We start from the raw sequence: 17,843 nt of genomic DNA, 5'->3' as shown, positions 1-17,843 counted from the left end.
AAAGTATATAAGAAGTCCTAGATACATTTTTATAAATAAAATTTAGGTATCTGTCTATGATTTCAAACTGACTGTGTTTTCTACTCGATACCAAAAAAATGAGCTTTTAAAAAAAATTGTCTTTTTGTCCAGGCTAATCTTTGAAACTGTTGAACCGATTTTAATGGGCTTTGTCTTAAAGGTAGAAGAGGTTTTTGAATCACATAATAGGCTACTCTTATCCCGGATAAAATTATGGTCCCCACGAAACTCTAAAAATTCAGATTTCGAAAATCTGAATTTCTTCAGCACGAAATAGCAGGCGTCCGTTAATAATTGTTATGATTTTAAAAGCAAATAAGAAATACTGAACTTCTCTAATTCTACTACAACAACAACTCAAATTAATTGTAAGTAGTTCTAAGTTGGTACTTAATCAAAGATGAAATTAAGTTTTTGTTGTATTATTAGATAGACGGTCAAGCAAAATATTTCATAGTGAAAAATAGAACCAATCTGAAGATTCTTCAAATAATAGGTATTTATAAATATAAATAAAACATTTATTATATATTTTGTATTTATAATATTGATAATAAAAACGTATTAATAATTATGTAATTTTAATCAGAAATTCATGAACTCTGTACAATATCAAGTATTCTAAGTTTACATATTTTTTTCACTTCATTAATTCCAATAACAATTTCCTGTACTTTTGTATTGTTATATCGATTCTTTAAACCTTCAATAATGGATTGAATTTTGTTTTCTCTTGCACAAATAATAAACGGGAATCCGAATTTATTTTTGTACCTGCAAAAAATTACAGTTATGACAAATAATGTTTAAAATTAAAATAAATTCTCAAAATTATAGTGCAAGTCATGGAATAACTGATTGTAATACCTATATAGTAATGTATTCACAATCAAAATAATATGAACAAATTCTTAAAACACGTGTTTTTTTAATTTGTTTAAATTTGGCGGGCAATTTCAATCCATTTTCATTAGCCAATTACATGTGTTTTCTGTGGTCAAACTATAGTATATTTTTGATTATTAATAACAGCGCCATCTAGTTATTCACCCTCGAACTAATTGAACATTAGTGCAGTTCATTCTTTTTTACTTTTTGATACTAGCAATGTCGCCATCTAGATGCGTTTTGTTTAACTAAAATGTTTTTCATAATACACAAAAGATGTCGCTAAAAGTAAAAATTTCCATTAAATATTCTAACTTCGAATTCGAAGGTGTCCTTTCATAATATAAAACCGTATCACCATGGCGATAGCGCGAGCTATGCATTTTGTAGTGCAAGGCAGATCTTCATATTTACCCTAATATACAACACGATCTTTTTTGGTTAGAGTTTTATTGGTTATGTCCCTAGTAAATGTAGTTCTGATTGAAGTTATACCTAATACTAGTAAATAGATAAAAAAACCGTGTTTCTTACCTTTCATTATTGAAATCCATAATAGCTTTCTGTTCAACAGTTAGTTCGTTTAACCCAGCACTGCGTTGTTCATCTGTGGATTCTTGGGTAAGTTCTCCTTTCGCTGCTAGGCGACCGGCCAAGTCGGGATGCGATTTTAAAACTTCCAACTTGCCTGCAAATAAATCAGCAAATGAATCTGAACCTTCAACCTATTTGTAATCTAACATAGGTAGCTATCTACTTAGTAGGTAACCTTTTAGTCGGTTAATCCATAACCGACTAAACGATTTCTAATTAGGATAGGTAAACTCGCAAAAAGGTAGCATTGTTGACGGAGCCTATACTTACAGGGTTACATGTCAGTGGCCGCTGACTGGCAATATTTCCAGAAATGGGTTCAGAATAGTTTTAGGTGGAAGGAAGGTGGCTGGCATCGATTGGATGCATAAAGCCAAAGATAAATTGGACTGCCGCTGCTTATAAAATTATTAATAAAAGAGGCCTATGTCCAGCAGAGGATGCATTCTAGCTGATGATAATGAGGTAGGTACCTATCTATTAACTACCTATTAATCTATGATTTAAAATCTCCTTAATTTAGACGTTTTTGGTACTTACATCTAGCTAAGTAGTAACCAAAAAATAAAATTTTGTTAGGTAGGTACCTACGTCATAAACACCACCACCTTGACCGCTCTGTCAATAGGTAGTGTGATGACGATCACTGGGATTTTATAGGGCAATAGGGAAAGTAAGTCAAAACAAGCATGAACATAAGGTATCATCGATAACATCCGATGGGGATCCACTGCTGAACATGACCTCTTGCATGGACTGCCTAACAAAACGGTCTCGGTTTTTTCTGACTTAACCGGTATAATACTATGTAGATGCCAACGTTGGGCTAACTTCCCCTATGGTAGGTAGGAACCCCTATCTGCCTTTCTTCTTGTAGATACAATATCTACTCATGCAGAATTATGTTGATTTCATAAAAAACAATTACAAAAGTTATCGCCGCGTTGCAACGACTTGCGGTACGGACGGCTTCAGTGTGCTCGTAGCGTTCGAGCCGTTACTCTTATTGTACCTACTTATTGTACTCTTGTTGTGTAATTCTCTAAGGGTCACTTGGGATAGGCGGGGAGAGTGACTTGAGTGGAAAAGGGGAGTGTTTGTTAACAGTCAAAATCGCTTTAAACCCTACACACATCGTTCACAAGTGCGTGACATCACTCAAGGTCATTCTCTGCTCTTATTTTGGTTACAGTTTGATTTGTTAATTAAGTTGTCCTAACAAATGTTGTGAATCATAATCTTTGTTCGACATTAGTTTTTCTTATTTTTGTAATCACTTTTGAGTCTGCTAAAAAAAAGGTGGCAAATATTGACCCACCTTCAACGCTGAGTTGGTCCAAATATTTGTCAAACGCGGCACAGAGGTCGGGGGCGTCTGTGAACGGACGCAAGTCCAGCACACTCGCCGCCGCCTCCGAGCGCAGCTCGATCACATTCCTGAACACCCACTCGAACTGATCATCACTCAGTCCATTCACTTCGGATACACTTAATTTGGTCATCTTGAACTGGAGTTTCGAACTAAAGTGAATTTGTTTGGTGTTATCATTGAGTTGTATTATCGGTAAGGTCATTAGTTCAAATGAGATCGACACACTCGTTACAAAAGTTACAAATTATCTAGGTGTATAGCTCAGACTAATTAAATAAAGACCTGCCTCGCAAGACATTATTTTTCTGTCAAAGTATATGATCAACGATCTTATGCGATTATAAACACTGTCTCTATATTATCGATGTTTCATAGTTAACAATCTTGTCCGTCGGTTAAAAACCTCCGTAAAAATACCTTTTTGTGTAGTTAAATGGTGTAAAAAACGAACAAAAACTGCTAGTTTAGTATAAGATATGTATGAAATCTAAGCTCGTTTTCCTTAGAAAATTGCAGAAAATTTTGTTCGTGAATTTGGGTGCGATACTAGTCCTTATGTATTTAGTCTGAGGTATATAGGTACTTACTTAATTAGTTACTTCTGACAATGGTATAAGTACCTAATGGTAATTGATCGCTAATTTTACATAGGTATAAATTATTTCCATCATGTCAATCAATCAATCCGCATATCATCCAAGTAGTATTTCTCTGGGACCTTTTTACTGTGGGAATAAAAAGTTACAAATCAATGAAAAATCTGTTTTTAAAACCTACTCGTACCTACCTGAATCTATCTCGTGTCGTAGATATAGGCCTGTGTACCTACCAACCTATAGTTTCAAATTCGTTGTCCTTTTAATGGTTGTTTGTATTCATTAATTCCATATTCAATAAATCCCAGCGAGTCGCTGGGATTCGCTGGATGCAGGTGGCTCAGTATCGTGATGTTTGAAGTCCCTACAAAAGGCCTATGTCCTGCAGTGGACGTCCATCGGCTGATATGATGATGATGATGATGATGATGATGATTCATTAATACCTAACAATCAAAAACAAGTCCTTAGGTATTTTTGTGTTCAGAGTCTTGATGAGCTCAGAGAACTGCATCATCAATTTGATCATTTTTTATGTTTTGGTGTAGGTTTGGTACTCAATCAACTCCTGCGTGTAAATAAGAAAAACTTGGGTTTTTACCTTCCTATACCTATCTACTTTATTATGCGCATTAACAAAGTTTGTCTTAGGTATAAGGTACCTACAATATCAACAGTTGGAACAAAAGCCATAAATAATATCTCGATAATCGTTATGATAATCGTGTGGATAAGTACGATTAATCTGTAAATGGAAATTTGGATAGATAATCATTGATTATCTAAGGATGACTCAGAAGGCTATAAGTATAGGTACCTGTATGTACCTCCGTGGCGCATTGGTATGCGCGGGGGTCCCCGGCTGGGCTGATTGAGGTTTTCTTAATTGGTCCAGGTCTGGCTGGTGGGAGGTAACTCTAAAAATGAAGACTTGCCATACAAACTTTCATTTGAATTCATTCAGTAGTTTCAGCGTGATGCCCGAATAACAAAAAACACGGACAGACAGACAGACATACAAAAAATCGAAAAAAAATATTTTTAGCTTCAGTATCGATTATATAATGCCCCCCCCCCCTACAAAAAATTTCAAAATATCTTTAATGTAGTACAGAATGTACAAAATGTACAGAATTCGTATGATAAGTAGGTATAGATTCTAGATGGCGCTAGCAGAACTCTATGCCACGCTGACGATGTTACAAATGGTATAAGTAAAATCTCAAATTGCTTATAAATGTATAGAATTCGACCAGTTTTATTATAAGTATAGAAAGAATATAGAATAGATAGATAGATAAATAGGACACAATATACCTATCTACTCATGATACCTACCTCCTTAATATTTAGTAAGGTAGGTAGGTATCTACTTAGTGTTTCTGAATATTGTTACAATGAACCCCTCTCTCCTCTGCTTACCTTCTACACTCCGATAGATTTCAGAATGGACTACTTACAAGTAGCTACCTTTACACATGTAGGTATAAGTGCTAAATCTACTATATTATTTTTCAGATAGCATGGGTACGGTGACAGTTGCCTTATGACGTTCATAATACGTACTATTATCGTGAATCGCGGCAAACTTTCAATAGTATAACGAACTGTCACCGTACCCATCCTATCCGAAGATCACTATATATAGGTACCTAAGCCAAAAATTATAGTAAGGTAGCTTAGGTATTTCCTTTTAACAATGAAGCAATTTCCGCTAGCAGAAAATATTATTCCCTCCGATCCCCTTTAGCCTATTCCAAATCAAGTGGGTAAAGAGAGGCAAAAGCGACATTTATGTGTCAGTTGTGTCGCGGTGATAAATCACGCGCGCGCGAGATGTCGCTAACGGCCCCCAGGGGATGTCGCAAACGGCCGCGACGGGGGCGACGCGACCGCGGTGTGAATGCAAAACCGATTTAATTGCGGTTGGAATTTGATACACTTGTTTTCCCTATGAGTTTGCTATATTCAGATAACAGTGGCGAAGGATGGAATTTAAAGGAGGATGGCGAAAGTGGGAGTCACACTCAGAAGTGTCGTAAACTCATACATTTGTGTGTATTAAAACTATTATTTTATAAGATGCTTGTAAAAAAAATATTAAGATTTTACAGAACGGGAATCAAGATTACTTCTATAAAATTGTTCTACTTGTTGCCTGAGACCGAAACGCCTTGTCGTTTTTAAACAACAATTACGCAGTTGTATGTCAGCGGTGGTGTTTTTCAGTATAAAATTCACATTTGTTCGTATGCATAGATAGGGTAGGTACCTTCTAATTTAAAGGTATATCTTTTTTCTCCCTGCTTTTCAAGATTGGTTACCATTTGTTATTAATGGATTTCCATTATGTGCTACTTCCATCTGCTAGTCCCAAAATACATGCAACCTCGCCATTCTCCTTTAGATGGATGACGTAGGTGAGCCGTCCCAAAGAAAAGGAAATTCATAGCGCTTGATACAAACTCTGGTTTCTTATACATCATTATCGTCATCATCAGCCGATAGACAGCTGGACATAAGCCTCTTGCATGGACTTCCAACCACAACGGTCCAAAGAGTAAAAAATCTAGCAGGTTTGAGTGTACCTACTCTTCTATAACAAGATCCCCAAGACCTACCAGCCAGGACCTGCCAACGCATAGGTATATAATATAAGCATAACTTTAAGCAATGTGTATTATGTGTTTAGTCGAGGTTACTACACCATTGATGAGTTCCTTAATGATAAAGGTGCTTGGAGGCCTTTGGATCAACTTCCACCTTCACACATGTTTTGTTTTTAAAAGAGCAACTGTGGAGTGTCTTGCCGGTTCTTCTCAGCAGAGCCTGCCTACCGAACTAGTGGAAGAATCTTTATAAATAGTAAACTGACATTTCAAAAGTGCTTGTAAAGTGAGCCTACTTGTAATAAATGAATTTTGAATATTTTGGTTTTTTTTTTGAAGATCTATTTACAAAAGAAATATTATTTACCCTGAAAATATTAATTTTACGACACAGGGTATTTTTAATTAACCTTGAACATTTTTAAATAATTTTCGGTAAAAAATATAACCCCACAGTTATGGGAAATATTCCATGGCACACGTATAATACGGTATTAATACATCCATACATATATACTTAGAACAATAAAAAATATGTATGGATTTTTAAAAGGTAACCCGGCGGGAATCGGTCTCTTTGCCGCTGCTAGGTATGTAGAAACGCGACAGAAAATACTTGTAACTGTCAACACTGCTTATGTAATCGAAATTGAAAAAAAAAAATAAAAGAAATCTGACATAAAATAAAAAAAACATTCGAGCTTTAAACAGACACGTAACTTTAGTTTGGTCTTTTACTTAGGTAGGAAGTAGGTAGTGTATTTGTTTAGGATTTTTCAATTTATTTTTAACATACCTATCCTATTCAGGGCCCACATTACTGCGCAAGTGACACAAGCTTATCTGGAATTTGTAATACCTACCTAACTATGGTTAGTTAGGTTATTAGGTTGCTATTTTTACCTACTTACGTAGAAACTAGAAGCGCTTAAGCTTCATCATTAGAAACCCATTTTCAGCTCACTGTTGAGCAGGAGTATCCTTTCAGAATGAGAGGGCTCAGGCCCCCACGCTGGTCCATTGCAGATTGACAGACTTCACACAAATTCTCATCAGGTAGGTATGCAGGTTTCCTCACAACGTTTTTCCTTCACCGTTCGAGATACGTGATATTTAATTTTTTAAAATGCACATACCTAACTCAAAATTTGGAGGTACATGACCCAGAGACCGGATTCGAATCTACATTCTCCGAATCGAAGGCAGGTCATATCCACTGGGCTATCACGGCTCAAGCTTAAGAAACGCGCTTAAGCTTGGGAAACACCTTATTTTACCTACTTGTTTACTTAATTAGTTTAGGTTCATCTATCATCATCATCACCATCACCATCACCATCTGAGTGAAATTTAAGAGTTAAGACCTGCGCCACTCTGCTCCAGTTTAGGTTGGCGGGCTTAAGATTATTTCCTAGATGTTTGGACTCTGTAGGTACCGCTCGCCAAGTGTCAGGTGTTATTGAAAAATACCGACGACTTACTTAATCTTCGCCGCAAAAAGGTGTTACAGCACCAAATTTCTAACTGTTGCTATTTAATTTATTATATTGTATGCAATATATTGTAATATAATTTATTAAATATACCTAAGCTTAGCTATACCTAAGTAGTACAGAATGCAATAATTTATTTATTTATTTATTAAGTTTGCTAGCGATTTTTACATAGTTTTACACGTACAAAAAAAAACAATTTATTAACTAACATGCTTAGCTTATGCAAAATCGTATTAAAACAAACATTGAATAATTATGTAGCTATAGTTAGATGAAAAGTTATGTTTTGCGGATGGCAGGAAAAACATCTCCAACATTTTGTTTATACTTCAATAGGTATAAATAGTTTCCTTTAATGATAAAAGACAGAACATTCTCAAAGGGTCGCAGGGTCGATAGATTACTTTAACACCAATTTTGAGACATTCATGTTTAAAATTCCATTAAAATAATAATTAATCATACATGCTGGCCATGCTCTGTAGGCAGGCCATCTAATAACAATAAACTTTATTAACACCTGCAATCACATTAAGGAAAAATATCTACCAACGTAACGGCGCATTAATGACAAAAATTACACGCTGTTTATAAACCTAACAACTATAACAAAAGGTAGGTATAATACTTACCTATTGTTATAAATAACACGCCAGCGAGCGGTGACACTCTAGAGAAATCAAATGTGTAGTTTTAAAATTATGTGGAAACAATAAACATAAAAGCGACGGCGCGCACGACGCATGTGATTGCTGTGAATTAATTAAGAGTGCTTTCATTAGGTCTATTATAATACGCTACGTAGGTTGCCGTCGGCGCCTCGCCGCCATGTTGCACGAGCGAGCGCTGCCAGGGCGGGGCCTTTATCGGATAACAAAGCCTTGTATCACTCCACCGGCCTCCGCCTTCTACCTGCCTCTTATCCACCGATATTTTTTACCTAATATCCTCTTTAGAGATATCGAGACGCTGTTTCGACGGCTCTTTGATGCATGACCTTTCTGAGATTTTACACATTAATAATTCATTCCTTTCTTTATATCTTTTTTTAATGAGGTGCTAAAATTCCGATGATAAATTGTTTATTAGTTAAAATTGAAACGTCCTACCTGAGTCTACACACACGTGAAGAGTTTGGCCCATAAATGTTTTGATTAGGTTTAATTTCATAACATACCGGTGCAACCTAAGCTGTGAGTATCTATCTACCTGTAGACATTAGTAGGTAATAGGTATGTACCTACCTACTTAGGTCAAATATCTAGAAGGTAAGTGCAATGTTTAATTCGTTTTGTCCGATAAAATAAATATAAAAAATTTCATTTCATATTTTTGGGCCACTTAGGTAAGTAAGATACCTATGATGTAAAATTACATTAGGTATCTTTGCGAATCTAAAACGTTTTATTTCATAGTTTTATGTGCGTAGATTACCTATCTAGGGATTTCCAATCTTAGTCAAAAGTCCTTTAGTAGATAATCATTTTTGAAACTTCCTTCTATACAATCAGGATTAAACAAAGATTAAATTATGATTGACGTTTCAAAAGTGCTTGTAAACTTAATTGAAATAAATGAATTTTTCACTACTCTTGCTCAAAAACACTGTCATACTACCACTCCACAGCGGGGCTAAACAAGCATTTCAGCCTCTAGGGGCTAAAGTAATTTTGTTTTTTAATTCTTGTCTGTTACGAGTACTAGCCAAGTACTAGCCCACTATAAAATGGAGGAGGTTTTATTCGAAAATAGAATCATTATAGGTATGGCCCTGATTGTTTTGAAAAGTAAATAAAAAGCTTTAAATTGGAATGAAATGCAGAGTTCTTGTCTGTGGAATGCGTTTATTTTTTTATTTAATTTTTATTGAGTTGCGAATAGAGCGAGATTTGAAGACATGGGACATCCTTTACGGTGTAATACCTTTGACTTTTTCTCTTGTGAAAAAAATAAAATTAAAAAGCGAGAATTTAAAAAACAATTGGCGTGAATAAATACACACTTATTTTTTAAAGAAATTAATTGTAAATTTGTGACCGTAACTTACATATTTTTCAACAATAATTGTTATTGTTGTCTTCATATAGTGAGAATGGTGATCCTAATTTGGAGATGGATGAAATTTTCAATCTGTTACCATCAAAGTCGAGACGCATTTACTTAAATACTTACCTACGATACCTACGAAAAATTTAATACGTGGAGAAAACAACAACGAATGGATTCACTTACGAAAGGAGTATTTTAAACTATTATCTCTCACGTTTACCTCACATAATCATTATTCATCTTCACAGTAGTCGGAAATTATGTTACCGGATAAAAGCATCTCCCTTAATATCCAAAATTGTAGACTTTGTACATTTAATTTTCAATTAAAATAAATCATTGAATATTGTACTAAACTATTTTATTTTCTCGCAATCGTAATGAAAAGCAGAGTGTAACACGTGGGGCTAAACCCATTATAAACTCGGTTTCTATTTAGGCCTAAAAATACCTCATATATAATGGGTCTTTTTAGCCTCTTGTATAACAATCTACTATTGAATTGAATTTGGATACCTCTGATATGCATTGCTTTATAAAATTTTACTTCCAATCTAACAATAATAGGTATCTTCCTATCAAATTAACTGTAAATAGATTTTAGAGGCGCCGTACCTACAAACATATCTTTAACTTAATGGGCAAGAAAATTCATTTACTCCTCCCAAACGTTGGCACGCAAACACATAAACACGAAGCTAACCCCACGACAGAAATGTAAGGCGACCATTCCATTTTACGATTTCGCCCATAAAGAAAACACATTATCCATTTTATCTGACCTAAAACCCAACAAAGAGATAAAGGGTTGCTATGGTGTGTAAATAAATTATTCAAAGTATGCACCGGTCACCGGGATTGTCTAATGTAAACTCGGGGCATATTGTGTGTTGGACGCGTAGTAAATCAGTCACACCACGTGTTAGAGGAATTTTATAACTCAACATCTATATAGAGATAACTGATTCCAAATGTCACTCAGCCTGGTTTTATAGCTCGAAATGTTTGGGACATTTTTTATGTGGACAAGAAGTGATACGTATCGAAATACGTATCTACTCGTAGATAGGTCTATAAGTACCTTACCTCCCATTTTTACCCGACTACGGCGAAGCTAAAAAAAAGGAAACCAAAGGGAATTAAATTTGTGTGGATTGAGCAAACCGTCCTGATATTTTATTACAAAACGAAATGATGACTTTTACACCACACCAAATACTAAATAGGTTGGTAGGTAACACCTATTTGCTTTTCCAATTATGGGAAATACAAACCTATCTACTTAATCAGTAACTACCTAATAGAAGTGGAATTAAATCTAGGTACTCATGGAGATAAATACAAATTCAAATACGTTTATTTGAAATAGGTAAGTTTAAAAACACTTTTGAAATGTCAACTGAACATGAAGTGAACCCTCAACTAATGTATAAAATAAAATACAGGAAAGTTAAAAACAAGAATTTTTATTAAATGTAGATATCTCATATCGCTCTTAAACTACCTACCTACTGGATGAATTGAACTGAAAAAAGCATGATTCAGGCAGATCCTACTGCTTTTGCTCTTTTAAAATCATTAGGTTAACTTTTAATTTGCGGTATAATTTGATTATACTTGACTGAATTGAACGCAAATTATTCTTAGTTAGGTAGGTACCTACTCCTATTTCTTGTGTGAAATACATAGCTGTACCTACTATTCCTACGAATTTCTTTTCCCAAGTAGATAATAATTGGCATTGCTGCAATGTGAAGCAACCTCCTGAGTCGACTTTTCGATTGCTATTGTCGACTTGCTTTGCAATAAAAATCGCCGTAGAGGTAGGTAAGTAGGTAAGTACACCTAGTGCTACAATTGTTAAAAGCTAAGTATATCAACCGATATTTTTCTCTTGCTCTTGGCTCATATACCTACCTACAATTATTATTATATGTTTGACATTCTCCCTCCATAACATCATCAACTTTTCCCATGAAGGCTGCCCGCGCCGCCCCCTAGGTATGTCAGTATAAATAGGTAGATATTAAATATTTATTAAACTGAATACCTACTTTGTCCAGAACCCAGGCAATATCAAATTATAGGATAAGCATGTCAAAATACTGATAGGTGCCTATATAATAATACCTAGGTATAGTGGAGGACTAAATGACCTAGTCGATATTATGTACATTTAATGATTGCGAGTGATCCACTCATTCCAGTTTGAGCTATAGCGGAATAGACGGAAAGCGAAAGCATGAAAATCGTAGATCTCACTGATTTTATAGCGGTGGAATATGATTCAAACGAGGAGCGCTAAAAATCTTGATCAGAATGTCGATATTAATTACTAATAACCTGTATGAAGTTATACCTACCTACCTATATGTTGTATTGAAAAGATTGGTAGATATTTCTAGTACCTATAGTTTCTACCTAACGCTAGCCACAAACGGTCAATTATTCTCACGTTTCTGTAGCACCCACAATTATAATTGATCGTATGTTAGTCACTGCGTACAAGACTTGTACCTATATGCTGCGTGGGTACCTACTGCCGTTTGCTTTTCAGAAACGTGAGAATAATTGACCGTCAATGGCGACCTTTAGTTACTTTTAGTTTCTGCGATGTTATGAATTTCTTGTCAACGTTGATAGTATTCGATCTTCTTAAGATCGTATATTACGAGTAGGTATTATCTTCTTTTATATCAGACCCGAAGCAACAGTTAAGCAAAAGCTGTAGCTTCTTGAAGTTTTTCGCGTATTTTTTACCATTGACTGAAACGACAAAAAAACTTATTTTTAATCGGCTTCAGAAAAAGGAGGAGATTTTCAATTCGATGCATATGTTTTTTTAATGTTTGGTGTTGTTCGGTTTAGTAATTTTGTGTTTAAATCAAAATAACTGAAATACGTCTTTGAAATCGGTTCCATTTCTATGTAAAAAAACCAGACAACCGATCTTTTTATTAGAATTTTGATTGAAGAATTTTGATTTAGATTGAAGGTTGAAACCGAAGTCGGTTTACTGACGATAGTTGAACGTGACAACGTCGTAAGAAAATACTGATGGAATGGTTGCATTTTTCAAAAGAAAATGTTATTGCTTTTTCTAAAAGCTTTTTCTTCGAGTGTGCAGCCGGCTCCATCGAATCATAAGACGTAGTCACGTCAAAAAAATATTGTAGGTACCTACTCTCATTTATTTATTTATCCTATTTTAATAATAACAATCTAATAGGGATGATGACAGTTTTTTAAATTGTATATAAATTAAGAGTAGGTATACTAATAGCAAAGCAATTTTGTAAAAGTAACAGGGTATCTGCGATCATTACTTTCGGAGCTACAGGGATTTAAAGGGTCAGATTTGCGTCGCTGCCGCGGATCCCTGAAAAACACTCCATACAAAATGGCACGATTTAGTGACGTCGTTGGCTCGCTGATCGTTAGGTTTGTATGGGCGTTCAAACAAAATTACCAATATCTTTGTTATTTGTGCGTTTATGTTTATAGTTCATTTATTGAACTAAAACTCTATGAATTTTCATCTAATTGCGATAAAAAAAAATTAATAGATTTTGAAATTTTATAATCTTATTTATTTTGCAAATATCCAGACAATCTTTGCTTTTTATATATAAATTAGTTAACATTGACCTTATTAAACCCGAATGTATCATAAAAATCAATATATTCAAACCCAGTCATCATCCCCATTGTTGCCTACTATTAAATACATAGGTATTACCCAGTACCTACTCAGTAAGTTTGTCGGCCGGTAGAGCTGGGTGCTGGCAGCCGGCAGTTGATTTACAGACGACGTCGGCTCGGCGGCGACGCGGCGCGGGCGCGGCAGGTACGGCATTTATAGCGGAACTTTAATATACGACCGCTCTAAATTACGTGGATTTACTGCGCTCTTTTATTGGCTCGCCGTACTCCGCCGCTCGCCGCCCTTCGCCCCCACTTCCAGCCTTTCCCTCCTTTTCGTTCGGAAAATAAATCAAAAATGCATCGCTATTAAAACAGCATTAAAGTTCTGCGCAAGATAGTGAGCGGTTGTAAATTCAATGAATTCAGCACGCAAGCAATAAAACGTCAGCATGCTATCGGCTTGGTTTTTTAATTTTCTTTTATTCAATATCTGATGGTCGTGACATGCGAAACAATGCATTTGGATATTTTGAAAGCTTAATTTAAATAGGGACATTGTAGGTAGGTACCAACTTTATTACCTAAGCATTTCTATAATTTGTCTTACCTATTTAACTGAATAAGTCCTCACATAGGTGTTCTCTTGCAATAAATTGAAATTAGTATTTAGGTAAAGGTAGTTACCTATGTACAAGAAGATTCAACCACCTCTATCTGACTTTTCTGGAGGGGATAAAACCGAAATCATACCTATAGGAAAATTAATCGTAAATTAAATAAAAACTGTCATATGTATTAAAAAAGCTTCGGGACAGAAAAATATAAAAATGCGTAATAAAATTTTTGAAAATTCGTTAGACGTATCATAGCATTTTTGAACTTACCTGCTTATCTGCTTACCGGTGGAGGTAATTTCTCCACCGGTGGGTAGGTAAGCATGTATAAAAAAAAACTTAATATTCTTCATTATAGGTACTTACCTACCTGATGTGTATTATTAGTACATACCCACATAGCTAGCCGGAATACACCAGCCATTGTAGAGATGTCGCTATATATTACGATTTAGAGACAGTTATGTACTGTACCTACATAATACTATAGTAGGTAGGTACCTACTGATAACTATACCTAATAAGCACTATTTGATTAATAGATATAGGTACATAGTATTGCGAATGAAGTAAAATAACATAGGTCAGAACTTACTTACCCGTCCGCTGAAGTAAATATTTAGATGTTTAATTTTGATACTCAAAATAAATGTTTCTAAACACTACTTAATTTTGAAGGTGGATTTAGGTACATGCTCAATATTGACAAGAGACAATCATTGTCAAACCTCATTAAACGTCTGAATCACATGCGGGTCGGTACGCAAACATGGGAACCTTTTTTATCAAAAAAGCTGGAATTTATCGTGTAATCGTCAAAAGCTCTCTCGGCAAGGCCACGTCATATCCGGTAATAGGTAGAGACGTAGAGACGTGGAGAAAGCGGATGCTGTCACCGGCAAGCTCAAAGCGTTGGTGCCCTTTGTCGGTAAACAACTTAATTGCACTTGCAAAACTAATTGTTTATTACGGCCATTATAACTGCTATACTACCTATGTGCAAAAAGGTTCAATCACTTATTTTGAGCTTTCGAAACGCACCTTTTGCATTTTGAAGTTCACGTTAGGGCAATTAAAATACGGTATTTTTATATGTTTTAAAATACCGTAGTTAAAGTTTAATAATAATCAATTAAATATTATTTATTTTTGATAAATTTATTATTTCTTATACTATTTATTATATAGATACTTTTATTATTTCCACAAAGAGCAAAATACAAACTCTCTTGAACATGTTCGGATAACGTAAGTAGGTATAGGAATGTATCACCTAATCTAAGTAATAGAAATGCAGGACCGGTCCGTCTATACGGCGAACAGAGCAGTCGCTCCAGGGGGCAAATCCTAGAGAGCGCCTAAATGATAATCCTAGTCAACCGTAGAGGGTACTGACTACTGCGCCGGATTTTCAATTGGTCACCCCATAGTATGGTCAACATATTCGCGTTCCATTCTAACTTTACACCCATGATTTGGTATAGGTATCTCCATATTATTAGGAGCAAACAGGAGAGGCGCCATAACTGGATCTCGCTCCATTTTAAAATTTACTTCGGGCCGGTGCTGTAGAAATGATTTGGTATTGGTCAAAAATATACAACCAAGTATTCTTATACAATAATATTTACTCACCATATGCCTACATTGGCACAACTTTTCTTCCGCTCATTACGTCTCGTCTCAAGACTAGGTCTGTGCCGATTACGTAGATCCATATAAATCCTACTAATATTATACCTTAAGTTGAAGAGTTTGTTTGTTTGAACGCACTAATCTCAGGAACTACTGGTCAGATTTGAAAAATTCTTTCAGTGTTAGATAGCCGATTTATTGGGAAATGCTATAGGCTATATATTATTCCCGTATTCCTACGGTACCGGGATATACGCGGGTGAAACCGCGTGGCCTCAGCTAGTACGTACTTATATACGTACCTACTAGCTGAGGCCGCATGGTTTTATTTATCATTATTATGTATATATTTATTTTTAATTAATATTTTAGCAGATATTTCTTCTCATGAACATAATTTTGATTGGTTTTTACTTTAAAGCTTTTCAATTCTAATTCTAAAACTTATCTCGTGTCATGTGATGTGAAAATGTAAATTCAAAGCGCCTCATACCGACCTGTGTCATGTGAAAATTTAAATTGGTCTTATTGGCAGGTCTGACTTTAACTTCTAATCTGAGCCTATTAAACATCACCGAACCGTCTCAGATTTCTTTGAATGCATTTCCAAGTAACCGGACCGATATAATTGTAAAAAATAAAACTCACGACTGACAATAAACACGTCTTACCTAAGAATAATTTGCATTTGGAATGGGGTTCTGACGTATCGTGAAAAAACGCGGTGTTGATATTCGAACCTTTTTGAGGTTTAATTAAGGTTGATTATTGTTTGTGTGTGGTGGAATTTATAGCGCTTTGCGATTGGAAGGTATTTTATAGCGTTGGCGGCTGGATTGTAATTGGAAGTGAGGATGCGCGGGCGCAGTAAAGCGGCAATTGACCAGAAAATAACGAGCCCTTGCTCGCAGCCCGATATATACTATGCATATGCCTTCTATTTACAGCTGCCGGGTGTTGAGAGGTTTTATTATTCTAAAATATTTACTTTTTAATTACTACTCAAACATGTTTAAGTGGTGTGAATTTTTCTAGCCCAGTTGTAATTCATTTTGGGTTTTCTTGTTGAAAGTTTTTTAAAAATGTTAATAAAGTTTTTCCGAGTATGAAGTGAGAATGGATAAACGCATTATGTAACTACAATTTATACAAAACTTGTTTAATAAATTTGATACAAGTACCTACCTAGGCAGATAGGATAATTATCTATTATTATTCGTTTTGTTCATAGATGCCTGTATGCAAATCCCAGAGCGTTAAGTTAAGTTTTCATAGTTGTAATTATATGTATTATTTTTTTTTTTTCTTGATTACATATTTATTTTAAACTAGCGGACGCCCGTGACTTCGTCCGCGTGGAATTCAGTTTTTCACAAATCCCGCGGGGCCGTGGATTTTTCCGGGATGAAGAGTAGGCTATGTGTTAATCCAGAGTAAAATCTATTTCCATTCCAAATTTCAGCCAAATCGCTTCACCACAGCGTAACAAACATTCACACTTACCAAAGCACAAACTTTGGCCTTATATTAGTGTGATTTGAATTCTAGTAATTGTAAATCCCTAAGCCTAGTAATTCTAAGTAGTAAGTAGGTACTTAGATCAGTATCATTATCATCATTATCAACCCATATTCGGCTCACTACTGAGCTCTTGTCTCCTCTCAGAATGCCACTTAGGTAAGGCCAAGTCCACCACGTTGGCCCAAAGCGGATTGGCAGACTTTACACACACAGAGAATTGAGAAAATTCTCTGGTATGCAGGTTTCCTCACGATGTTTTTCCTTTACTGTTGGATACACGTGATATTTAATTTCATAAAATGCACACAACTGAAAAGTTGGAGGTGCATGCCCTGGACCGGATTCGAACCCACACCCTCCGGAATCGGATGCAGAGGTCATATCCACTATGCTATCACTGCTTTTTATCAGTAAGTAGATAATCCACTAGTAAAATCTTCTCTTGGAATTACCTACGTACATCCTACACCTACTTAAGTTGGTAAAGGTATCGTTATATTTATATGAAATTTTAATAATTGCGTTTTCCACCTTTCATCAGAAAACCATTTACTAGCGAATAGCTAAATATATCAATAAATATCTACCTAAAGATTTTCCCATTCTTAAAAAAATATACTTATAAGTACCTAAATAGGTAATAAAGAATGATTGACGAAATAAAAAAAATACATCCGTGCAAACGAGGTTTTATAAACATTTATCTAAATACAATCCGTAATGGTTATGGACCCGCTGCGAACGAATAGAGGAGTCCATACAACTCGATGATGATTCCATAAATTTATATAGTGCACAATAAA

The 17,843-nt window shown here is 35.3% G+C and overlaps 1 protein-coding gene across 1 annotated transcript; it reads right to left on the bottom strand.

Moving 5' to 3' along the window:
• Window positions 1-534: 534 nt before the first annotated feature.
• On the bottom strand, window positions 535-3,063 carry LOC112056604 (2-oxo-4-hydroxy-4-carboxy-5-ureidoimidazoline decarboxylase). Its single transcript, XM_024097055.2, has 3 exons — window positions 2,822-3,063; window positions 1,444-1,597; window positions 535-795 (listed from the first exon to the last, which is right to left on the bottom strand). Exons 1-3 carry the CDS (start codon window positions 3,003-3,005, stop codon window positions 615-617), a joined length of 519 nt encoding a protein of 172 aa, XP_023952823.2. The 5' UTR covers window positions 3,006-3,063; the 3' UTR covers window positions 535-614.
• Between the last annotated feature and the right edge of the window lie 14,780 nt (window positions 3,064-17,843).

Source organism: Bicyclus anynana, chromosome 6, assembly GCF_947172395.1.
Source record: "Bicyclus anynana chromosome 6, ilBicAnyn1.1, whole genome shotgun sequence".
Taxonomy (NCBI): domain Eukaryota; kingdom Metazoa; phylum Arthropoda; class Insecta; order Lepidoptera; family Nymphalidae; genus Bicyclus; species Bicyclus anynana.
The sequence above is the reverse complement of the archived record's forward strand: the minus strand, read 5'-3'. Positions and strand labels throughout refer to the sequence as shown.